Source organism: Narcine bancroftii, unplaced genomic scaffold (genome assembly GCF_036971445.1).
Source record: "Narcine bancroftii isolate sNarBan1 unplaced genomic scaffold, sNarBan1.hap1 Scaffold_659, whole genome shotgun sequence".
NCBI classification, from domain to species: Eukaryota; Metazoa; Chordata; class Chondrichthyes; order Torpediniformes; family Narcinidae; genus Narcine; species Narcine bancroftii.
Genome location: NW_027212174.1, coordinates 26,981 through 51,859, shown reverse-complemented (window position 1 = coordinate 51,859; position 24,879 = coordinate 26,981). Strand labels below are relative to the sequence as shown.

At 52.9% G+C, this 24,879-nt stretch overlaps 1 protein-coding gene across 1 annotated transcript; it reads right to left on the bottom strand.

Moving 5' to 3' along the window:
* Positions 1-1,706: 1,706 nt before the first annotated feature.
* On the bottom strand, positions 1,707-6,926 carry LOC138751083 (uncharacterized). The gene is made up of 2 exons (XM_069913163.1): positions 5,145-6,926; positions 1,707-2,633 (listed from the first exon to the last, which is right to left on the bottom strand). Exons 1-2 carry the CDS (start codon positions 5,860-5,862, stop codon positions 2,527-2,529), a joined length of 825 nt encoding a protein of 274 aa, XP_069769264.1. The 5' UTR covers positions 5,863-6,926; the 3' UTR covers positions 1,707-2,526.
* Positions 6,927-24,879: the final 17,953 nt, after the last annotated feature.

Sequence of the window (24,879 nt, the reverse complement as noted above, 5' to 3'; positions counted from 1 at the left end):
GCGGACCCGACCCCCCCCTCTCAGCCTCGCGGGCCCCGACCCCCCCCCCTCAGCCTCGCGGGCCCCGACCCCCCCCTCAGCCTCGCGGGCCCCGACCCCCCCCTCAGCCTCACGGACCCCGACCCCGCTCAACCTCGCGGGCCCCGAGCCCCCCTTCAGCCTCTCGGGCCCCGACCCCCCTCAGCCTCGCGGGTCCCCGACTACCACACACCCTAATGTCACCCCGCCACAAACTCCCTCACGGTTCCCCGGCCCCACCTCACAACCATCTCCCCGCCAGTTCCCCTCCGAGCTGCGGCCGCCCCGGACCCAAAGGGCGACCCGTGGAAACTCCCTCCTCCCTGGTCTCGCTCCCAAAATGCCCCGATTCCCGCCCGTGAAGCACCGACACGAACCTCTCCCGCTCGAGACCAACTGCTCCAAAGGCGGGAAAGATCAACAACATGGCGGCCCCCAGGGGTCGCTCTCGCGAGAGCTTGAGCCACCCCTCCACGGGATCTCTTGCCAGCCCAGTCCCACTGGGGAAGGGGCCGAGAGCTGCCTCGGGCCTCCAGTCCATCTCCCCTTCAGGCTGCACATTTCCACACCAGGACCTGCCCCACATTCCCCCCCAAGATTCCAGTCCATCCCACCTCCACCACCTTGGCCCAAAACTCATTCCACGCTCCCACCCCCCTCTGAGGGAAGAAAATCCCCCTTCAATCTCAATCCATGTCCTCCTCTTTGAATCTCTCTCACTCTCCTTGGAAACAGCCTGTCCCCATGGACACGATCCGTCCCCCCTCACAATTTTCAAATCTTCCTCAATCTTCTACGCTCCAGGGAATAAAGTCCCAGCCTGTCCAACCTTCCCCTGGAACTCAAACCCCGAAAGCCAGAACACCTTCTTGTCCCTCTCCACGACGCGCTGTCTCATTCCTATCCTTCCTCTCCTCCAGCCACCCAAACGGCACACAATGTTCCCAAGTTGGCCTCACCCATGCCTCGTCCAACTTCCTCGTGGCCTCCCACCTCCTGCACTCAATCCTCTCATTTCTGAAGGCCAAAATACCAGAAGCTTTCTTCACTCCCCCCACCACCCCCCCCCCATCTCCACATGGGACTCCACTTTCGGGCAGTTCTGTACCACAGTTCCTCAATCCCTTTGTTTGACAACACTCCTCAATGGTGTACCATTTAACATTCAAACTCTTACGTTTTAAGAATCAATTGCAGAGATCCATGGATGTGGGGAGTCAGGAGGGTTAGGGACTGGGTGCAGGTCGACGAGACTGGCAGAATGATATTTCACCATGGACGAGAAGGGCTGAAGGGTCTCTTTTCTTTGCTGTGGTGTTTCTAGGTAGAGTTCACACCATTCTCAGGAAGGAGGATGAGCAGACAGATGTCATGGTCCAAGGGTAGGAAAGGTGATGAGATCCTGCCAGGAGAGACGAGGGAGTTAAGTGCGAAGGTGAAGGGCACAACCAAGGGGTCTCTCTCTCTCTGTCTGTGTGTGTGTGTGTGTCACTACGACTGTGTGTGACTCTCTCTGTCTGTGTGTCTCTCTGTCTGTGTGTCTCTCTGTCTGTGTGTCTCTCTGTCTGTGTCTCTCTCTCTGTCTGTGTCTCTCTCTCTGTCTGTGTCTCTCTCTCTTTCTGTGTCTCTCTCTGTCTGTGTCTCTCTGTCTGTGTGTGTCTGTCTGTGTGTGTCTGTCTGTGTGTGTCTGTCTGTGTGTGTCTGTCTGTGTGTGTCTCTCTGTCTCTCTCGCTGTCAGTGTCTCTCTCTCTGTCTCTGTCTGTGTGTGTTTCTGTGTGTGTGTGTCTGTGTATCTGTCTCTCTGTGTCTGTGTGTGTGTCTGTCTGTCTGGGTATGTGTGTGTCTCTCTCGGTGTCTCTCTGTCTGTTTGTGTGTGTGTCTCTCTCTGTGTCTCTGTGTGTGTCACTGTCTGTGTGTCTCTCTCCCTCTGTCTAAATGAGTGTCTCTGTGTCTGTATGTGTGTGTGTCTCTCTCTCTGTCTGTGTATCTGTGTGTGTCTCTGTATCTGCGTGTCTCTGTGTCTGTGTGTGTCTCTGTCTCTCTGTGTGTCTCTCTGTGTGTCTGTCTCTGTCTGTGTGTGTGTCTGTCTCTCTGTCGTGTGTGTATCTCTCTCTGTCTCTATGTGTGTCTCTCTGTCTCTGTGTGTGTGTCTCTCTCTCTCCGTCTGTGTGTGTCTCTCTCCGTCTATGTGTGTCTATCTGTCTGTCTGTGTCTCTGTCTGTGTGTGTCTGTCTGTCTCTCTGTCAGTGTCTCTCTCTCCGTCTGTGTGTGTCTCTCTCCGTCTGTGTGTGTCTATCTGTCTGTGTGTGTCTCTGTCTGTGTGTGTCTGTCTGTCTCTCTGTCTCGCTGTCAGTGTCTCTCTCTCTGTCTGTGTGTGTTTCTGTGTGTGTCTCTCTGTGTGCATGTGTGTCCGTGTGTGTGTGTATCTGTCTCTCTGTGTCTGTGTGTGTGTGTCTGTCTGGGTATGTGTGTGTCTCTCTCTCAGTGTCTCTAATATGTGCTTATTCATTACCCACCATTGTCCATCCCTACTGATGGTGCAGGCTTTGTTCCCCAAGGCGTCCGTATTGGCTGTCCATAGACCATCTCTGCCCCAACGCATTCCTCGGTGTCACCTACGTTAAAATCAAGATGGCATCAGCACCTTTTTGGGCACTTTTAGCCGTGTTTCCTCAGTTGTTCTGGCCAGTTTTGTGTTTCGTTCACATATTCCTGCTGCCTGGAGTTAATGGCACTCGTGGAAGATTGCCAGTTCCTGAAACAATTCTTCATTTATCTTATTTGTAACATTTTTACATTTAATTTAACATATGCATTAAAAAACTTAAATTTCTTCTTTGAAAATAAGATAAAATTAATGCATAGTGATTTAAAAAGTAACCCCTCCCACAGCTGCCCAATAGAAAACAATAAAGAGAGAAAACATCTAGATAGTATTTATAAAAATTGAGCAAAACTCTCAAATAAAATCTTGCTTTTCTTGGTTAATAGGAGTCAGAAAGTTCGTGTTGGGTGATTAAAACTTAATTCCTACAATTAGTAAATACACATCCCAAATCTTCAAAAGAGAAATTCAAATTTGTTCCGTGAATTCGATGTAATTATTTCAAGTGGGATACAACGGGCTATTTCAGTGTGGCCATCGACCCATTCCCAAATACGCATCGGACTTCCAAGTTACTGCCACACATTTTACCCCTATAACAATTACAGCACAGAAACAGGTCATTTGGCCCTTCTTGTCTGCACTGAACTAAATACTCTCCTCTCGTACCACCTCTCTGCATTCCCCTCCCCTCCAATTTTCCCTGAAATGACAAAATAGACCCAGCCGCCACTATTTCTCCCGGAAGCTCACTCCACTGAACCACCACTCTGAGTCAAGAAGATCCCCCTCATGTTACTTCCAAACTTTTGCCTCTTAACTCAATACCTCCTGTTTCAATCTCTGCTCCCCGCAATGAAAAAAGTCTCTCCACATCAATTCGTTCTATCCTCCTAGTAATTTTAAAGACCTCAATCAAATCCCCTCTCAACCATCTACAATCCAAAGAATAAAGACATCATTTGCTCAATCTTTCTTTGTAATCTAGTTGCTGATATCCAGGTAACATTGACGTAAATCTTCTCTGCACCCTCTCGACTTTGTTGATAGCTTTCCTCTCATCTGGTGACCAGAACTGCACACAGTACTCTCAACAGGGCCTCACCAATACCTTGTCTAGTCTCAACCTCACTGCCCGACTCCAGTATTCTATGCTATGGTTGATTAAGGCCTGCTATTTGAACAGATACTTTTCGAGGTACTCTCTGATTACCCTCCAATAATTAACCTATCACTGTCAGGCTCACCTGGTTGGCTTTTGAAGCCGTTTTTAAACAAAGGAACATTAGATTACATCCATTCCTCTGGCACCTCACCCGTGGATAAACAGGTTTTAAATATTTCTGTCAGAGCCCTTGCAATTTCTACTCTTCTTTCCCTCAAGGCCAAGGGAATATCATGTCAGACCTCCATCCACCAACAGACAAAAATCAGCCATCACAAGGTGAAGGCAGGACAGTAGTCCCACCTCTCCAGCACGAGTCACCCCAGGATCAAATCAGCACTGACTGCAAGAAGTTTCTACATCCTCTCGGTGTCTGTGTGGATTTCCTCCCACACTCCACAGCTCAAGGGGGCCGTAAGTTCATTGGCGATTTGGGAAGCTCAAGGCCATGGGGTGGAAGTGCACATTCTGGTCCTGGGGCCATCAATTCAATTCAACAGCACAGATGAACCTTTGGGCACGACCTGATCTTTTTCTGGTTTCAAACTCATTATTTTTGAAAATTGTATGTGCACCTCTAATGCAACACGACTGCTGCAAAACAGGCTTCATGATACATATCCATGACAAGAACTCGGGAGAATCAGATTTGGTTACTAGACTTTTGAACAGAACAGTATCTGGACATTTTATCCCTAAACTGAAACTTTATAGACATACAGAACAAAAAGAGGGCAAAACAAGCTTGTGTCTCACCAATACCACAATTCACGGACACTTTTTAAGTTCTCAAGGGTGGCAGAAAACACAAAGAACAGACAAACTCCTTCCACATTGTCACTTTGAGAGCTTTGGACTCACCATGCTATAAATATTGCCAAGCCATCACTCCAAATCAATGACCAAAAGTACTGGCTGAGGGATAGATTTGAGACATTTTAACTGCTATGTAGCAATCAGGCACAAGGAAAATTGCTGCTTCCATTGTAAAGTATTTAAGAATCTCAGACCACAAACAACCTTCACCCCAAAAAACAAGCAATTCTCCACAATAAAACTAGGTTTCCTACCTGTCTGCAAGTATCTGCTCTCTTGAGTCTGAATGGCACAACTGGGGAAACCGTTTCAAACCCATGACCTGAAACAGCATATTCTCTTCCCCTAATTGGAGCTGTCTTGCAATTGGCCACCACTGCCCGAGCAAGAATGAACTGGGAGATCTCACACTTGCTCCTTCACAGGTGAGACCTCCCTGTGCATTGGAGCTCCATATTATCCATCTTGCTCTATTTTGTTAACCTTAATCAAGTCTCCTCTCATTCTCCAACACTCCCATGAAAAATAAAAATCATGTACCCTGTAGTTCGCGAGTCCGGACACCAGGTGGTGGTATTATACCTAGATCTCTCTCTCTCCCTTGCTTCATGCATGCAGTACTCAGTGTGAACAGGCGGTGGCAGCACTTTACAGCCCTTGCAATCTGCAGCTTGGACAGTAATGGTTGGTTTGCACCAAGATTGAAGATTTGGAGATTTCCCATTGATTGGCAGAGAACATACTCGACATCACATCCAACCCTGAGATTCCCTTTTTTCTGTGGACACGGCCGAATTACCACGAATGGGTCGTGCAAAAATAAACGGTTCAGTGGAAACCTGGAAAGATAAAAGAATTGAAAACAAAGAAAATCAATAAAGTGCTGCAAGGGTCCTGAAATGAGTTCCTGATTGAGTTTGTTGTTGAGGAGTCTGAAGGTGGAGGGAGAGCAGCTGTTCCTGAACCTGGGGGTCTGAGTCTTGAGGCACCGAGAATTCTTTCCTGATGGCAGCAGTGAGAAGAGAAAGAGAGAGTGTGGATCTTTGGTGATTGCTGATGTTTTCTGACAGCACCATTCCCTGTCGATAAACTCAATAGTGGGGAGAGTTTTGTCTGTGATGTCCTGGGCTGTGTCCACGACCTTTTGGAGGGCTTTATTCTCAGGGGTATTGGTGTCCCCATACCAGACCATGATGCAGCCAGTCAGCACACTTTCCACCACATCTCTGTCAAAATTTGCCAGGGTTTCTGGTGTCATCCCAAACCTCCACAAACCCCTGAGGAATTAGAGGCGCTGACATGCTTTCTTCACGAGGACATTGGTGTTGGGTCCAGGAAGAATTTTTGAGATGGTGACTCCCAAGAACCTAAATTCGCTCACCCTCTCCACCCCTGATCCCCCAATCATCACTGGATTTTAAACCTCTGGCTTTCCATTCCTGAACTCAACAATCAACTCCTTGGTTTTGGTGACATTGAGTGCGAGGTTGTTGTTGATGCACCATTCAGCTCGGTTTTCAAACTCCCTCCTGCATGTGGACTCATCCCCTTCCTTTATACAACCCACGTCCGTGGTATCGTCATCAAATTTGGAGGGGATATTGTTGATGTACCGAGCCACACAGTCGTGGGTGTAAAGTGAGTAGAGTGGGGGCTAAGAACACAGCCCTGTGGTGCTCTGGTACTGATGGAGATCGTGGAGGGGATATTCTTACCAACCTTCACTGATTGTGGTCTGGAGGTGTTAACTCCCAGGTCTTGGAGTTTGCTGGTCAGTTTGGAGGGGATGATGGTGTTAAATGCCGAGCTGTAGTTGATAAAGAGCATCTTTACTGTTCAGGTGCTCCAGGGATTGGTGTAGGGCCAGTAAGACAACATCTGCTGTTATTATGAGAGGCGAACTGGAATGGATCCACATCACCACTCAGACAGGAGCCTTTCCAAACACTTCTTCACTGTTAATGCAAGTGCAACTGGTCGATAGTCATTCAGGCAGGTGATTACACTCTTCTTGGGCTCCGGTGTGATTGACACCTGTTGGAAACAGATGGGGACCAGTCAGGATGCTTTCCTTGGATACCAGATGGCAGTTTGGCAGGGGGACGGGAACCACAATATGAGAGCAGAAGTTCAAAAGCATGAGGGGACATGTTCTGAGTTTGTCAAAAAAAAAGACAGGCAGAGGAAAAAAACAGATGGAGTCAGTCAGAGGGTTTGAAATGTCTATTTCAATGCAAGGAATAAAGGGGATGAACTTTGAGCATGGATCAGTATGTACAACTATGATGTTGTGACTGTTACAGAGTCTTGGTTGGAGGAAGGGCAGGATTTGCTGATGCAGGTCCTAGGGTTTGGGTTTAAAAGGAATAGAATGAGGGGTAGTGGGGTGGGGGGCGAATAATGTTACTGGTCAGGGATAGTATCCCAGCTATAGAAAGGGAGGAAATTGCAGAGGGGGTGTCCACTGAGACAGTGAGGATATTTAAAAGATATGGATAGAAGAAGAGTAGTAGCCTGTATTGTCATTTAAAACCAGGACACAGTTTAAAAATGAAATGACAGCCTCCAGAAACTACAATGCTAACCAGCAAACTGTGATTCCACATCAGGCAACACAAGATGCCATTTCAACTCCAGATAAAAGATCAAAACTACACAAGACTAAAATGCACCTATATAACGAGAAGAAAAAAGTCCCAACAATGGCACAGACTCGGGAACCTCCAGGCCAGGTTCACTCCAGTCACCGGGACATCTCCTCTGCAGATCAGACAGCCAGGCATACACCATTCACTCCAGGCGTCCAGATGCAGATCTGCCACAGCAGGTGGGGAAACAGAGGAGGAGAAAGCAAAGTAGGGAAACAGAGGGATGGAAATATCGAAGTGGAAACGGAGGGGGTGAAACGGAGGGAGACAAACAGAGGCGGGGAAACGGAGGCGGCAAAACAGGAAGGGAAACAGAGGCGTTGGAACAGATGGTTGGAATAAGAATAGAGGAAAGAGTGGTGGAGAAATCAAGGTAGGGAAAGAGAGACGGGGAATGAGAGACGGGGAATCAGAGGCGGGGATTCAGAGGGGGGAAAAGAGAGGCGGGGAAAGAGAGGCGGGAAAAGAGCCAGGGACTCTGAAGCAGGGAATCAAAGACGGGGAATCAGATTCGGGGAATCAGAGGTGGGGAATCAGAGGACGGAAAAGAGATGTGGGGAATGAGAGGCAGAGAAGGAGGTGCGGAAAAAACGCAGGGAAATAGAGGCAGGGTATCAGACGTGGGGAATCAGAGGCAGGAAATTAGAGGCGGGGAATCAGAGGGGGGAACAGAGATGTGGGGAAAGAGAGGCAGAGAAAGAGGCACGGAAATAGATGGAGGGAAAGAGAGGTGGTTAATCAGAGGTGGGGAATCAGACACGGGAAAACATAGGCGGGAAATCAGAGGCGGGGAATCAGAGGCGGGGAATCAGAGTCATGGTATCAGAGGCGGGGAATCTGAGGCGGGGAATCAGAGGCGGGAAAAGAGATGTGGGAAAAGAGAGGCAGAGAAGGAGGCACAAAAATAGTGGCAGGGAAAGAGAGGCGGTGAATCAGGGGTGGGGAATCAGAGGCGGGGACACAGAGGCGGGGAATCAGAGGCGGAGAAACGGAGGTGGAGAATCAGAGGGCGGAAAAGAGATGTGGGGAAAGAGAGGCAGGGAAAGAGGCACGAAAATAGTGGCAGGGAAAGAGAGGCGGGGTATCAGAGGTGGGGAATCAGAGGATGGGAATCAGAGTCGTGGTATCAGAGGCAGGGTATCAGAGACGGGGTATCAGAGGCAGAGGAACGGAGGCGTGGAATCAGAGGTGGGGAATCAGAGGGGGGAAAAGAGATGTGGGGAAAGAGAGGCCAGGAAAGAGGCACGGAAAGAGAGGCGGGGAAAGAGGCCAGGAAAGAGAGGCGGGAAATGAGAGGTGGCAAATCAGAGGAGGGGAATCAGAGGCGGGGAATCAGAGGCGGGGATTCAGAGGCGGGGATTCAGAGGCGGGGAATCAGAGGAGGGGAATCAGAGGAGGGGAATCAGAGGCGGGGAATCAGAGGCGGGGAATCAGAGGTGGGGATTCAGAGGCGGGGATTCAGAGGGGGGGAATCATAGGCGGGGATTCAGAGGCGGGGAATCAGAGGCGGGGAATCAGAGGCGGGAAATCAGAGGCGGGCAATCAGAGGCGGGGAATCAGAGGCGGGGAAGCAGAGGCGGGGAAGCAGAGGCGGGGAAGCAGAGGCGGGGAAGCAGAGGCGGGGAAGCAGAGGCGGGGAATCAGAGTCGGGGAATCAGAGGCGGGGAATTTGAGGTGGGGATTCTGAGGTGGGAAATCAGAGGCTGAGATTGAAAGGGGGAGAATCAGAAGGGGGAAAAGAAATGTGGGGAAAGAGAGGCATGGAAAGAGCCAGGGACTCTGAAGCAGGGAATCGGAGGCAGGGAAACAGAGTCGGAGAAACGGAGGCGGGGAATCAGAAGCGGGGAATCAGAGGGTGGAAAAGAGATGTGGGGAAAGAGAGGCAGGGAAAGAGGCGCGGAAATAGACGCAGGGAAAGAGAGGCGGAGTATCAGATGTGGGGAATTCAAGGCGGGGAATCAGAGGCGGGGAAAGAGATGTGGGGAAACAGAGGCAGGGAAAGAGGCAAGGAAATAGAGGTGGGGAATCAGAGGCAGGGAATCAGAGGCGGGGAATCAGAGGCGGGGAATCAGAGGCGGGGAATCAGAGGGGGGAATAGAGATGTGGGAAAAGAGAGGCGGCGAAAGGGAGGCGGGGAAAGAGTCAGAGACTCTGAAGCAGGGAATCGGAGGCAGGGAATCGGAGGCAGGAAAACAGAGGAAGGGAATCAGAGTCGGAGAAATGGAGGCGGGGAATCAGAAGCGAGGAATCAGAAGCGGGGAATCAGAGTCATGGAATCAGAGGCGGGGAATCAGAGGGCAGAAAAGAGATGTGGGGAAAGAGAGGCAGAGAAGGAGGCACGAAAATAGTGGCAGGGAAAGAGAGGCAGGGAATCAGAGGCGGGGAATCAGAGGCGGGGAATCAGAGGCGGGGAATCAGAGGCGGGGAATCAGAGGCGGGGAAGCAGAGGCGGGGAAGCAGAGGCGGGGAAGCAGAGGCGGGGAAGCAGAGGCGGGGAAGCAGAGGCGGGGAAGCAGAGGCGGGGAAGCAGAGGCGGGGAAGCAGAGGCGGGGAAGCAGAGGCGGGGAAGCAGAGGCGGGGAATCAGAGGCAGGGAATCAGAGGCGGGGAATTTGAGGTGGGGATTCTGAGGTGGGAAATCAGAGGCTGAGATTGAAAGGGGGAGAATCAGAAGGGGGAAAAGAAATGTGGGGAAAGAGAGGCATGGAAAGAGCCAGGGACTCTGAAGCAGGGAATCGGAGGCAGGGAAACAGAGTCGGAGAAACGGAGGCGGGGAATCAGAAGCGGGGAATCAGAGGGTGGAAAAGAGATGTGGGGAAAGAGGCGCGGAAATAGACGCAGGGAAAGAGAGGCGGAGTATCAGATGTGGGGAATTCAAGGCGGGGAATCAGAGGCGGGGAAAGAGATGTGGGGAAAGAGAGGCAGGGAAAGAGGCAAGGAAATAGAGGTGGGGAATCTGAGGCGGGGAATCAGAGGCGTGGAATCAGAGGGGGGAATAGAGATGTGGGAAAAGAGAGGCGGCGAAAGAGGCACGAAAATAGTGGCAGGGAAAGAGAGGCGGGGAATCAGAGGCGGGGAACCACAGGCGGGGAATCAGAGGCTGAAATTAAAAGGGGGTGAATCAGAGGGGGGTAAAGAGATGTGGGGAAAGAAGGGCAGGGAAAGAGCCAGGGAAAGAGCCAGGGACTCTGAAGCAGGGAATCGGAGGCAGGGAAACAGAGGAAGGGAATCAGAGTGGGAGAAATGGAGGCGGGGAATCAGAGGCGGGGAATCAGAGGCGGGGAACCACAGGCGGGGAATCAGAGGCTGAAATTAAAAGGGGGTGAATCAGAGGGGGGAAAAGAGATGTGGGGAAACAAGGGCAGGGAAAGAGCCAGGGAAAGAGCCAGGGACTCTGAAGCAGGGAATCGGAGGCAGGGAAACAGAGGAAGGGAATCAGAGTGGGAGAAATGGAGGCGGGGAATCAGAGGCGGGGAATCAGAGGCGGGGAAGCAGAGGCGGGGAATCAGAGGCGGGGAATCAGAGGCGGGGAATCAGAGGCGGGGAATCTGAGGTGGGGATTCTGAGGCAGGGAATCTGAGGTGGGGAATCCGAGGCTGAGATTCAAAGGGGGAGAATCAGAAGGGGGAAAAGATATGTAGGGAAAGAGAGGCATGGAAGGAGCCAGGGACTCTGAAGCAGGTAATCGGAGGCAGGTAAACAGCGTCGGAGAACGGAGGCGGGGAATCAGAAGCGGGGAATCAGAGGGCGGAAAATAGATGTGGGGAAAGAGAGGCAGGGAAAGAGGCGCGGAAATAGACGCAGGGAAAGAGAGGCGGGGTATCAGATGTGGGGAATTCAAGGCGGGGAAAGAGATGTGGGGAAAGAGAGGCAGGGAATCAGAGGGGGGGAATCAGAGGCAGGGAATCTGAGGCAGGGAATCTGAGGTGGGGAATCTGAGTCGGGGAATCAGAGGCGTGGAATCAGAGGGGGGAATAGAGATAGTATCAGAGGCGGGGAATCAGAGTCGTGGTTTCAGAGGCGGGGAATCTGAGGCGGGGAATCAGAGGCTGGGAAAGACATGTGGGAAAAGAGAGGCAGGGAAAGAGGCGCGGAAATAGACGCAGGGAAAGAGAGGCGGGGATTCAGAGGGGGGGAATCAGAGGCGGGGAATCAGAGGCGGGGAATCAGAGGCGGGAAATCAGAGGCGGGGAATCAGAGGCGGGGAATCAGAGGCGGGGAAGCAGAGGCGGGGAAGCAGAGGCGGGGAAGCAGAGGCGGGGAAGCAGAGGCGGGGAAGCAGAGGCGGGGAAGCAGAGGCGGGGAATCAGAGGCGGGGAATTTGAGGTGGGGATTCTGAGGTGGGAAATCAGAGGCTGAGATTGAAAGGGGGAGAATCAGAAGGGGGAAAAGAAATGTGGGGAAAGAGAGGCATGGAAAGAGCCAGGGACTCTGAAGCAGGGAATCGGAGGCAGGGAAACAGAGTCGGAGAAACGGAGGCGGGGAATCAGAAGCGGGGAATCAGAGGGTGGAAAAGAGATGTGGGGAAAGAGAGGCAGGGAAAGAGGCGCGGAAATAGACGCAGGGAAAGAGAGGCGGAGTATCAGATGTGGGGAATTCAAGGCGGGGAATCAGAGGCGGGGAAAGAGATGTGGGGAAAGAGAGGCGGCGAAAGGGAGGCGGGGAAAGAGTCAGAGACTCTGAAACAGGGAATCTGAGTCGGGGAATCAGAGGTGGGGAATCAGAGGCGGGGAATCAGAGGCGGGGAATCAGAGTCGGGGAATCAGAGGCGGGGAATCAGAGGCGGGGAATCTGAGGCAGGGAATCAGAGGCTGGGAAAGACATGTGGGAAAAGAGAGGCAGAGAAGGAGGCACAAAAATAGTGGCAGGGAAAGAGAGGCGGGGAATCAGGGGCGGGGAATGAGAGGCGGGGAATCAGAGGCGTGGAATCAGGGGCGGGGAATGAGAGGCGGGGAATCAGAGGCGTGGAATCAGAGGTGGGGAATCAGAGGCAGGGAATCTGAGGCGGCGAATCTGAGTCGGGGAATCAGAGTCGGGGAATCAGAGTCGGGGAATCAGTGTCGGGGAATCAGAGTCGGGGAATCAGAGGCGGGGAATCAGAGTCGGGGAATCAGAGGCAGGGAATCAGAGGCGGGGAATCAGAGGCGGGGAATCAGAGGCGGGGAATCAGAGGCGGGGAATCAGAGGCGGGGAATCAGAGGCGGGGAAAGAGATGTGGGAAAAGAGAGGCAGGGAAAGAGGCACAAAAATAGTGGCAGGGAAAGAGAGGCGGGGAATCAGGGGCGGGGAATGAGAGGCGGGGAATCAGATGCGTGGAATCAGAGGCGGGGAATCAGAGGCGGGGAATCAGAGTCATGGTATCAGAGGCGGGGAATCTGAGGCGGGGAATCAGAGGCGGGGAAAGAGATGTGGGAAAAGAGAGGCAGGGAAAGAGGCGCGGAAATAGACGCAGGGAAAGAGAGGCGGGGTATCAGATGTGGGGAATCTGAGGTGGAAAATATGAGGCGGGGAATCAGAGGAAGGAAAAGAGATGTGGGGAAAGAGAGGCCGGGAAAGAGGCACGGAAAGAGAGGCAGGGAATCAGAGGCGGGGAATCAGAGGCGGGGAATCAGAGGCGGGGAATCAGAGGCGGGGAATCAGAGGCGGGGAATCAGAGGCGGGGAATCAGAGGCGGGGAATCAGAGGCGGGGAATCAGACGCGGGGAATCAGAGGCGGGGAAGCAGAGGCGGGGAATCAGAGGCGGGGAATCAGAGGCGGGGAATCAGAGGCGGAGAATCAGAGGCGGGGAATCAGAGGCGGGGAAAGAGATGTGGGAAAAGAGAAGCAGAGAAAGAGGCGTGGAAATAGACGCAGTGAAAGCGAGGAGGGGTATCAGATGCGGGGGATCCGAGGCGGGGAATCAGAGGTGGGGAAAGAGATGTGGAGAAAGAGAGGCAGGGAAAGAGGCAAGGAAAGAGAGGCGGGGAAAGAGGCACGGAAAGAGAGGCGGGAAATCAGAGGCGAGGAATCAGAGGCGGGGAATCAGAGTCGTGGTTTCAGAGGCGGGGAATCAGAGGCGGGGAATCAGAGGCGGGGAAAGAGATGTGGGGAAAGAGAGGCCGGGAAGGAGGCACGGAAAGAGAGGCAGGGAATCAGAGGCGGGGAATCAGAGGCGGGGAATCAGAGGCGGGGAATCAGAGGCGGGAAATCAGAGGCGGGGAATCAGACGCGGGGAAGCAGAGGCGGGGAATTTGAGGTGGGGATTCTGAGGTGGGAAATCAGAGGCTGAGATTGAAAGGGGGAGAATCAGAAGGGGGAAAAGAAATGTGGGGAAAGAGAGGCATGGAAAGAGCCAGGGACTCTGAAGCAGGGAATCGGAGTCGGGGAATCAGAGGCGGGGAACCACAGGCGGGGAATAGAGGCTGAAATTAAAAGGGGGTGAATCAGAGGGGGGAAAAGAGATGTGGGGAAAGAAGGGCAGGGAAAGAGCCAGGGAAAGAGCCAGGGACTCTGAAGCAGGGAATCGGAGGCAGGGAAACAGAGGAAGGGAATCAGAGTGGGAGAAATGGAGGCGGGGAATCAGAGGCGGGGATTCAGAGGCGGGGAAGCAGAGGCGGGGAATCTGAGGTGGGGATTCTGAGGCAGGGAATCTGAGGTGGGGAATCCGAGGCTGAGATTCAAAGGGAGAGAATCAGAAGGGGGAAAAGATATGTAGGGAAAGAGAGGCATGGAAAGAGCCAGGGACTCTGAAGCAGGGAATCGGAGGCAGGGAAACAGAGTCGGAGAACGGAGGCGGGGAATCAGAAGCGGGGAATCAGAGGGCGGAAAAGAGATGTGGGGAAAGAGAGGCAGGGAAAGAGGCGCGGAAATAGACGCAGGGAAAGAGAGGCGGGGTATCAGATGTGGGGAATTCAAGGCGGGGAAAGAGATGTGGGGAAAGAGAGGCAGGGAAAGAGGCAAGGAAATAGAGGCGGGGAATCAGAGGTGGGGATTCAGAGGCAGGGAATCAGAGGGGGGGAATCAGAGGCAGGGAATCTGAGGCAGGGAATCTGAGGTGGGGAGTCTGTCGGGGAATCAGAGGCGTGGAATCAGAGGGGGGAATAGAGATGTGGGAAAAGAGAGGCGGCGAAAGGGAGGCGGGGAAAGAGTCAGAGACTCTGAAGCAGGGAATCGGAGTCGGGGAATCAGAGTCGGGGAATCAGAGGCGGGGAATCAGAGGCAGGGAATCAGAGGCGGAGAATCAGAGGCGGGGAACCAGAGGCGGGGAATCAGAGGCTGAAATTAAAAGAGGGTGAACCAGAGGGGGGAAAAGAGATGTGGGGAAAAGAGATGTGGGGAAAAGAGATGTGGGGAAAGAAGGGCAGGGAAAGAGCCAGGGAAAGAGCCAGGGACTCTGAAGCAGGGAATCGGAGGCAGGGAATCGGAGGCAGGAAAACAGAGGAAGGGAATCAGAGTCGGAGAAATGGAGGCGGGGAATCAGAGGCGTGGAATCCGAGGCGGGGAATCAGAGGCAGGAAAAGAGATGTGGGGAAAGAGAGGCCGGGAAAGAGGCACGGAAAGAGAGGCGGGAAATCAGAGGCGAGGAATCAGAGGCGGGGAATCAGAGTCGTGGTTTCAGAGGCGGGGAATCAGAGGCGGGGAATCAGAGGCGGGGAAAGAGATGTGGGAAAAGAGAGGCGGGGAAAGAGGCGCGGAAATAGACGCAGGGAAAGAGAGGCGGGGTATCAGATGTGGGGAATCCGAGGCGGGGAATCAGAGGCGGGGAAAGAGATGTGGGGAAAGAGAGGCAGGGAAAGAGGCGCGGAAATAGACGCAGGGAAAGAGAGGCGAGGTATCAGATGTGGGGAATCTGAGGTGGAAAATCTGAGGCGGGGAATCAGAGGCGTGGAATCCGAGGCGAGGCATCAGAGGCAGAAAAAGAGATGTGGGGAAAGAGAGGCCGGGAAAGAGGCACGGAAAGAGAGGCAGGAAATCAGAGGCGGTGAATCACAGGCGGGGAATCAGAGGCGGGGAATCAGAGTCGTATTATCTGAGGCGGGGAATCGGAGGCAGGGAATCTGAGGCGGGGAAAGAGATGTGGGAAAAGAGAGGCAGAGAAGGAGGCACGAAAATAGTGGCAGGGAAAGAGAGGCAGGGAATCAGAGGCGGGGAATCAGAGGCGGGGAATCAGAGGCGGGGAATCAGAGGCGGGGAATCAGAGGCGGGGAAGCAGAGGCGGGGAAGCAGAGGCGGGGAAGCAGAGGCGGGGAAGCAGAGGCGGGGAAGCAGAGGCGGGGAATTTGAGGTGGGGATTCTGAGGTGGGAAATCAGAGGCTGAGATTGAAAGGGGGAGAATCAGAAGGGGGAAAAGAAATGTGGGGAAAGAGAGGCATGGAAAGAGCCAGGGACTCTGAAGCAGGGAATCGGAGGCAGGGAAACAGAGTCGGAGAAACGGAGGCGGGGAATCAGAAGCGGGGAATCAGAGGGTGGAAAAGAGATGTGGGGAAAGAGAGGCAGGGAAAGAGGCGCGGAAATAGACGCAGGGAAAGAGAGGCGGAGTATCAGATGTGGGGAATTCAAGGCGGGGAATCAGAGGCGGGGAAAGAGATGTGGGGAAAGAGAGGCAGGGAAAGAGGCAAGGAAATAGAGGTGGGGAATCAGAGGCAGGGAATCAGAGGCGGAGATCCAGAGGCAGGGAATCTGAGGCGGCGAATCTGAGGCGGGGAATCAGAGGCGTGGAATCAGAGGGGGGAATAGAGATGTGGGAAAAGAGAGGCGGCGAAAGGGAGGCGGGGAAAGAGTCAGAGACTCTGAAACAGGGAATCTGAGTCGGGGAATCAGAGTCGGGGAATCAGAGTCGGGGAATCAGTGTCAGGGAATCAGAGTCGGGGAATCAGAGGTGGGGAATCAGAGGCAGGGAATCAGAGGCAGGGAATCAGTGTCAGGGAATCAGAGTCGGGGAATCAGAGGTGGGGAATCAGAGGCGGGGAATCTGAGGCGGGGAATCAGAGGCGGGGAAAGAGATGTGGGAAAAGAGAGGCAGGGAAAGAGGCACAAAAATAGTGGCAGGGAAAGAGAGGCGGGGAATCAGGGGCGGGGAATGAGAGGCGGGGAATCAGATGCGTGGAATCAGAGGCGGGGAATCAGAGTCATGGTATCAGAGGCGGGGAATCTGAGGCGGGGAATCTGAGGCGGGGAAAGAGATGTGGGAAAAGAGAGGCAGGGAAAGAGAGGCGGGGTATCAGATGTGGGGAATCCGAGGCGGGGAATCAGAGGCGGGGAAAGAGATGTGTGGAAAGAGAGGCAGGGAAAGAGGCGCGGAAATAGACGCAGGGAAAGAGAGGCGGGGTATCAGATGTGGGGAATCTGAAGTGGAAAATCTGAGGCGGGGAATCAGAGGCGTGGAATCCGAGGCGGGGCATCAGAGGCAGGAAAAGAGATGTGGGGAAAGAGAGGCCGGGAAAGAGGCACGGAAAGAGAGGCAGGAAATCAGAGGCGGTGAATCACAGGCGGGGAATCAGAGGCGGGGAATCAGAGTCGTATTATCTGAGGCGGGGAATCGGAGGCAGGGAATCAGAGGCGGGGAAAGAGATGTGGGAAAAGAGAGGCAGAGAAGGAGGCACGAAAATAGTGGCAGGGAAAGAGAGGCGGGGAAAGAGGCACGGAAAGAGAGGTGGGAAATCAGAGGCGGGGAATCTGAGGCAGGGAATCATAGGCTGGGAAAGAAATGTGGGAAAAGAGAGGCAGAGAAGGAGGCACGAAAATAGTGGCAGGGAAAGAGAGGCGGGGAATCAGAGGCGGGGAATCAGAGGCGGGGAATCAGAGGCGGGTAAGCAGAGGTGGGAAAGCAGAGGCGGGGAAGCAGAGGCGGGGAAGCAGAGGCGGGGAAGCAGAGGCGGGGAGGCAGAGGCGGGGAATCAGAGGCAGGGAATCAGAGGCTGGGAATTTGAGGTGGGGATTCTGAGGTGGGAAATCAGAGGCTGAAATTGAAAGGGGGAGAATCAGAAGGGGGAAAAGAAATGTGGGGAAAGAGAGGCATGGAAAGAGCCAGGGACTCTGAAGCAGGGAATCGGAGGCAGGGAAAGAGAGTCGGAGAAACGGAGGCGGGGAATCAGAAGCGGGGAATCAGAGGGTGGAAAAGAGATGTGGGGAAAGAGAGGCAGGGAAAGAGGCGCGGAAATAGACGCAGGGAAAGAGAGGCGGAGTATCAGATGTGGGGAATTCAAGGTGGGGAATCAGAGGCAGGAAATCAGAGGCGGAGAATCAGAGGCAGGGAATCTGAGGCGGGGAATCATAGGCTCGGAAAGAGATGTTGGAAAAGAGAGGCAGAGAAGGAGGCACAAAAATAGTGGCAGGGCAAGAGAGGCGGGGAATCAGTGGCGGGGAATCAGAGGCGGGGAATCAGAGGCGGGGAAAGACATGTGGGAAAAGAGAGGCAGAGTAGGAGGCACAAAAATAGTGGCAGGGAAAGAGAGGCGGGGAATCAGGGGCGGGGAATCAGAGGTGGGGAATCAGAGGCGGGGAATCAGAGGCGGGGAATCAGAGTCATGGTATCAGAGGCGGGGAATCTGAGGAGGGGAATCAGAGGCGGGGAATCAGAGGCGGAGAATCAGAGGCGGGGAATCAGAGGGCGGTAAAGAGATGTGGGGAAAGAGAGGCAGGGAAAGAGGCGCGGAAATAGACGCAGAGAAAGAGAGGCGGGGTATCAGATGTGGGGAATCCGAGGCGGGGAATCCGAGGCGGGGAATCAGAGGCGGGGAATCAGAGGCGGAGAATCAGAGGCGGGGAATCAGAGGCGGGGAATCAGAGGCGGGGTATCAGAGGCGGGGAATCTGAGGTGGGGAATCAGAGGGTGGAAAAGAGATGTGGGGAAAGAGAGGCAGAGAAAGAGGCGTGGAAATAGACGCAGTGAAAGAAAGGAGGGGTATCAGATGCGGGGAATCCGAGGCGGGGAATCAGAGGCAGGAAAAGAGATGTGGGGAAAGAGAGGCCGGGAAAGAGGCACGGAAAGAGAGGCGGGAAATCAGAAGTGGGGTATCAGAGGCGGGGAATCAGAGGCTTGGACTCAAAGGAGGTGTATCAGAGTCGGAGAAAAGGCGGCGTGGAATCAGAGGCGGGGAATTTGAGGTGGGGAATAAGAGGCGGGGAATCAGAGGGCGGAAAAGAGATGTGGGGAAAGAGAGGCAGGGAAAGAGGCGTGGAAATAGACGCAGGGAAAGAGAGGCGGGGTATCAGATGTGGGGAATTCAAGGCGGGGAATCAGAGGTGGGGAAAGAGATGTGGGGAAAGAAAGAGGCAAGGAAATAGAGGCGGGGAATCAGAGGTGGGGACTTAGAGTCGGGGAATCAGAGGCGGGGAATCAGAGGCGGGGAATCAGAGGTGGGGACTTAGAGTCGGGGAATCAGAGGCGGGGAATCAGAGGCGGAGATCCAGAGGCAGGGAATCTGAGGCGGGGAATCTGAGGCGGGGAATCAGAGGCGTGGAATCAGAGGGGGGAATAGAGATGTGGGAAAAGAGAGGCGGCGAAAGGGAGGCGGGGAAAGAGTCAGAGACTCTGAAGCAGGGAATCGGAGTCGGGGAATCAGAGGCGGGAAATCAGAGGCGGGGAATCAGAGGCGGGGAATCAGAGGCGGGGAATCAGAGGCGGCGAATCAGAGGCGGTAAATCAGAGGCGGGGAATCAGAGGCGGGGAATCAGAGGCGGGGAATCACAGGCGGGGAATCAGAGGCGGGGAATTAGAGGTGGGGAATCTGAGGTGGTGAATCAAAGGCTGAGTTTCAAAGGGGGTGAATCAGAGGGGGGAAATGAGATGTGGGGAAAGAGAAGCCGGGAAAGAGCCAGAGACTCTGAAGCAGGGAATCGGAGGCGGGGAAACAGAGGCAGGGAATCAGAGTCGGAGAAACGGAGGTGGGGAATCAGAAGCGGGGAATCAGAGGGCGGAGAAAGAGATGTGGGAAAAGAGAGGCAGAGAAGGAGGCACAAAAATAGTGGCAGGGAAAGAGAGGCGGGGAATCAGGGGCGGGGAATCAGAGGCGGGGAATCAGAGGCGTGGAATCAGAGACGGGGAATCTGAGGTGGGGAATCTGAGGCGGGGAATCAGGCGGGGATTCAGAGGGCGGAAAAGAGATGTGGGGAAAGAGAGGCAGGGAAAGAGGGGCGCAAATAGACGCAGGGAAAGAGAGGCGGGGTATCAGATGTGGGGAATCCGAGGCGGGGAATCCGAGGCGGGGAATCCGAGGCGGGGAATCAGAGGCGGGGAATCAGAGGCGGGGAATCAGAGGCGGGGAATCAGAGGCGGGGAATCAGAGGCGGGGAATCAGAGGCGGGGAATCAGAGGCGTGGAATCAGAGGCGTGGAATCAGAGACGGGGAATCTGAGGCGGGGAATCTGAGGAGGGGAATCAGAAGCGGGGATTCAGAGGGGGGAATAGAGATGTGGGAATGGAGAGGCGGGGAAAGAGCCTGGGACTGAAGCAGGGAATCGGAGTCGGGGAATCAGAGTCGGGGAATCAGAGTCGGGGAATCAGAGTCGGGGAATCAGAGGCGGGGAATCAGAGGCGGGGAATCAGAGGCGGGGAATCAGAGGCGGGGAATCAGAGGCGGGGTATCAGAGGCGGGGAATCTGAGGTGGGGAATCAGAGGGTGGAAAAGAGATGTGGGGAAAGAGAGGCAGAGAAAGAGGCGTGGAAATAGACGCAGTGAAAGAGAGGAGGGGTATCAGATGCGGGGAATCCGAGGCGGGGAATCAGAGGCAGGAAAAGAGATGTGGGGAAAGAGAGGCCGGGAAAGAGGCACGGAAAGAGAGGTGGGAAATCAGAGGTGGGGAATCAGAGGCGGGGAATCAGAGGCGGGGAATCAGAGGCTTGGACTCAGAGTGTATCAGAGGCGGAGAAAAGGCGGCGTGGAATCAGAGGTGGGGAATCAGAGGGCGGAAATGAGGTGTGGGAAAAGAGAGGCAGAGAAGGAGGCACGAAAATAGTGGCAGGGAAAGAGAGGCAGGGAATCAGAGGCGGGGAATCAGAGGCGGGGAATCAGAGGCGGGGAATCAGAGGCGGGGAATCAGAGGCGGGGAATCAGAGGCGGGGAATCAGAGGCGGGGAACCAGAGGCGGGGAACCAGAGGCGGGGAACCAGAGGCGGGGAACCAGAGGCGGGGAAAGAGATGTGGAGAAAGAGAGGCAGGGAAAGAGGCAAGGAAAGAGAGGCGGGGAAAGAGGCACGGAAAGAGAGGTGGGAAATCAGAGGCGGGGAATCAGAGGCGGGGAATCAGAGTCGTGGTATCAGAAGCGGGGAATTTGAGGTGGAGAATCTGAGGCGGGGAATCAGAGGCGTGGAATCAGAGGCAGGAAAAGAGATGTGCGGAAAGAGAGGCCGGGAAAGAGGAACGGAAAGAGAGGCGGGAAATCAGAGGCAAGGAATCAGAGGCGGGGAATCAGAGTCGTGGTATCAGAGGCAGGGAATCTGAGGCGGGGAATCAGAGGCTGGGAAAGAGATGTGGGAAAAGAGAGGCAGAGAAGGAGGCACAAAAATAGTGGCAGAGAAAGAGAGGCGGGGAATCAGAAGCGGAGAATCAGAGGGCGGAAAAGAGATGTGGGGAAAGAGAGGCAGAGAAAGAGGCGCGGAAATAGACGCAGGGAAAGAGAGGCAGGGTATCAGATGTGGGGGATCTGAGGCGGGGAATCATAGGCTGGGAAAGAGATGTGGGAAAACAGAGGCAGAGAAGGAGGCACAAAAATAGTGGCAGGGAAAGAGAGGCGGGGAATCAGAGGCGGGGAATCAGAGGCGGGGAATCAGAGGCGGGGAATTAGAGGCGGGCAATCAGAGGCAGGGAATCAGAGGCGGGGAAAGAGGTGGGGAAAGAGAGGCAGAGAAGGAGGCACAAAAATAGTGGCAGGGAAAGAGAGGCGGGGAATCAGGGGCGGGGAATCAGAGGTGGGGAATCAGAGGCGGGGAATCAGAGGCGGGGAATCTGAGGAGGGGAATCAGAGGCGGGGAAAGAGATGTGGGAAAAGAGAGGCAGAGAAGGAGGCACAAAAATAGTGGCAGGGAAAGAGAGGCGGGGAATCAGAGGCGGGGAATCAGAAGCGGGGAATCAGAGGCGGGGAATCAGAAGCGGGGAATCAGAGGGTGGAAAAGAGATGTGGGGAAAGAGAGGCAGGGAAAGAGGCGCGGAAATAGACGCAGGGAAAGAGAGGCGGGGTATCAGAGGCGGGGAATCAGAGGCGGGGAATCAGAGGCGGGGAATCAGAGGCGGGGAATCAGAGGCGGGGAATCAGAGGCGTGGAATCAGAGGCGTGGAATCAGAGGCGTGGAATCAGAGGCGGGGAATCTGAGGTGGGGAATCAGAGGCGGGGAATCAGAGGCGGGGAATCAGAGGCGGGGAATCAGAGGCGGGGAATCAGAGGCGGGGAATCAGAGGCAGGGAATCTGAGGCGGGGAATCTGAGGTGGGGAATCTGAGGCGGGGAATCAGAGGCGGGGAATCAGTGGGCGGAAATGAGATGTGGGAAAAGAGAGGCAGAGAAAGAGGCAGGAAAATAGTGGCAAGGAAAGAGAGGTGGGGAATCAGAGGCGGGGAATCAGAGGCGGGGAACCAGAGGCGGGGAATCAGAGGCTGAAATTAAAAGGGGGTGAATCAGAGGGGGGAAAAGAGATGTGGGGAAAGAAGGGCAGGGAAAGAGCCAGGGAAAGAGCCAGGGACTCTGAAGCAGGGAATCGGAGGCAGGGAAACAGAGGAAGGGAATCAGAGTCGGAGAAATGGAGGCGGGGAATCAGAAGCGGGCAATCAGAGGCGGGGAATCAGAGGACGGAAAAGAGATGTGGGGAAAGAGAGGCAGAGAAAGAGAGGCGGGGTATCAGATGTGTGCAATCCGAGGCAGGGAATCAGAGGCGTGGAATCAGAGGCGGGGAATCAGAGGCGGGGAATCAGAGACGTGGAATCAAAGGCGGGGAATCTGAGGTGGGGAAGCTGAGGCGAGGAATCAGAGACGTGGAATCAGGGGTGTGGAATCAGAGGCAAGGATTCAGTGGGGGGAATAGAGATGTGGGAAAAGAAAGGCGGGGAAAGAGCCAGGGACTCTGAAGCAGGGAATCGGAGTCGGGGAATCAGAGGTGGGGAATCAGAGTACGGAAAAGAGATGTGGGGAAAGAGAGGCAGAGAAAGAGGCGTGGAAATAAACGCAAGGAAAGAGAGGCGGGTAATCAGAGGTGGGGAATCAGAGGCGGGGAACCAGAGGCGGGGAATCAGAGGCATGGAATGAGAGGCGTGGAATCAGAGGCGTTGATTCAGAAGGGGGAAAAGAGAGGCGGGGAAAGAGCCAGGAACTCTGAAGCAGGGAATCGGAGTCGGGGAATCAGAGGCGGGAAAGAGAGGCAGGGAATCAGAGGCGGGAAAGAGAGGCAGAGAATCAGAGGCGGGGACTCAGAGGTGGGGTAAGGGAGGCAGGGAATCAGAGTCAGGGAATCGGAGGAGGAGTATCAAAGGCGGGGAATCAGAGGTGGGGAAGAGGGGGGAAACGGAGGTGGATAAACAGAGGCGGGGAAACGGCGGCGGCGAAACAGGCAGGGAAACAGCGGCGTTGGAACAGATGGTTGGAAGTAGAATGGACGAAAGAGAGGTGGAGAAATCGAGGAAGGGAAACAGAGGAGTAGGAGAGACGGGGAAAAAGAGGTGGGGAAAGAGTGCGGTGGAAAAAGAGAAGTGATAAGAGATGGGTAGAATCTAAAGTGGAGAAACAGAGGTGTGGAATTAGTCTGGTTGAAAAAGAGAAGCGGAAAGCGGGGTAGAAACAGAGTTGGGGAAATGGAGGGGTGGAAACAGAGGTGTTAAAAATGAGGTAGGGGAAGAGAAGGCTGGGTACAGGGTCAATAGGCAATTACTTGAAGGTGTGGATAAGCAGAGGGACTTTGGGGTTCAAATCCAAACATCCCTCAACGTTGTTGCCACACAGGTTAGTTATAGGATAGTCATGAAGGCCAATGGGATGCTGAGCTTCATTAACTTTTCTACGTGGTCGTGCTTCAAAATGAGGCCATTTTGGTAAGAAAGCGCAGGAAATTACTACGATCACAGGAATGGCCTCCACGTGCATCCTCGAGCAATATCTACATGGTAATTTTATGGAAACAAATGACAACGTGACCAAATATCCAATCACATTTATAAAAATAGCACTGGCCTTAGCGAAAAAATGGATCACGATGTCCGACTCCCCTCTACTTATAACACACTGGGCTGTGGAAATGAACAGCTGTTACCTACGGAAAAAAATCACATAAACATTACCCTTTGGTAAAGGTCTGTCAGCCATACCTGGACCACAAAAGGGGCCCAGACACAATAATAAAAAGGAACAATTGAATTCTATAAAACTTTTAAAGATTTATTAATTCCTCCCCTCCTGGAAGTAATCAACCAGATTGATAAAACACAAAGCTTACCAGATTCATGCAAAACAGCAATAATTACAGTAATACCAAAGACAGGGAAAGATCCACTCGCACCAGCGTCATATAGACCAATATCTTTACTTCACACAGATTGTAAGATAATAGCTAAACTATTAGCAAACAGATTAGCCGACTATGTACCAAAAATAGTAAATCTAGACCAAACTGGATTTATTAAAAAAGATGAACAACAGACAATATTTGTAAATTTATTAACTTAATTCATGCAGTAGAAGGAAATAAAGCTCCATCAGTAGCGGTTGCTTTAGATGCAGAGAAGCCCTTTGACAGAGTAGAATGGAATTATTTATTCAAAGTACTACAAAAATTCAGTTTACCAGAGAAATATATTCATTGGATTAAAGCATTATATAAGGGGCCATTGGCGAAAGTGACAGTAAATGGATATATATCAAAGCAACAAGATCAACAAGGCAGGGTTGCCCACTATCGCCCTTATTGTTCGCGTTAGCCATAGAACCACTAGCAGAATTGATAAGAACAGAAAATAAAATAAAAAGGATAAAAATAAAAGACAAGGAATATGAAATCAGTTTATTTGCAGATGACGTTATGGTATACTTAACAGAACCAGAAATAGCAATAAAAGAATTACATAACACATTGAAGGAATATGGAGAAGTGTCGGGATACAAGATTAACGCAAATAAAAGTGAAGCAATGCCAATGAATAATGCGGATTTCTCAAAATTTAAGAAAGAATCACCATTCAGATGGCAAATGCAAGCAATACGATACCTAGGTATACAAATAAATAAAAACCTCGGCCATCTATATAAACTCAATTATTATCCACTAATGAAAAAATTACAGGATGACTTAGAGCATTGGAAAGACTTACCACTAACACTAATAGGAAGGATAAACTGTATTAAAATGAACATTTTCCCAAGGATACAATACCTATTTTAGGCATTGCCAATACACTTGACGGAGAAATTCTTCAAGGAGTTAAAGAAAATAATAAGAAAATTTTTATGGAAAGGGGGGAAACCGAGGATAGCACTAGATAAATTAACAGAATGGTATAAACAAGGAGGCTTACAACTGCCAAACTTTAAAAATTATTATAGAGCCGCACAATTAAGATACCTATCAGATTTTTATCAAACAAGGGAAAAGCCAGATTGGACTAGATTAGAACTAGATAAAATAGGGGAGAAGATACCCGAACATATATTATATAAATGGGATGAAAAATT

Bases quoted from the DNA above. Each gene is read 5' to 3' on its own strand.
- LOC138751083 (XM_069913163.1), bottom strand. From the start codon at position 5,862: ATGACACCAGAAACCCTGGCAAATTTTGACAGAGATGTGGTGGAAAGT. The intron at 2,634-5,144 runs GTACATGATTTT...ATTTTAACGTAG, and splicing joins CCGGACTCGCGAACTACAGG to GTGACACCGAGGAATGCGTT.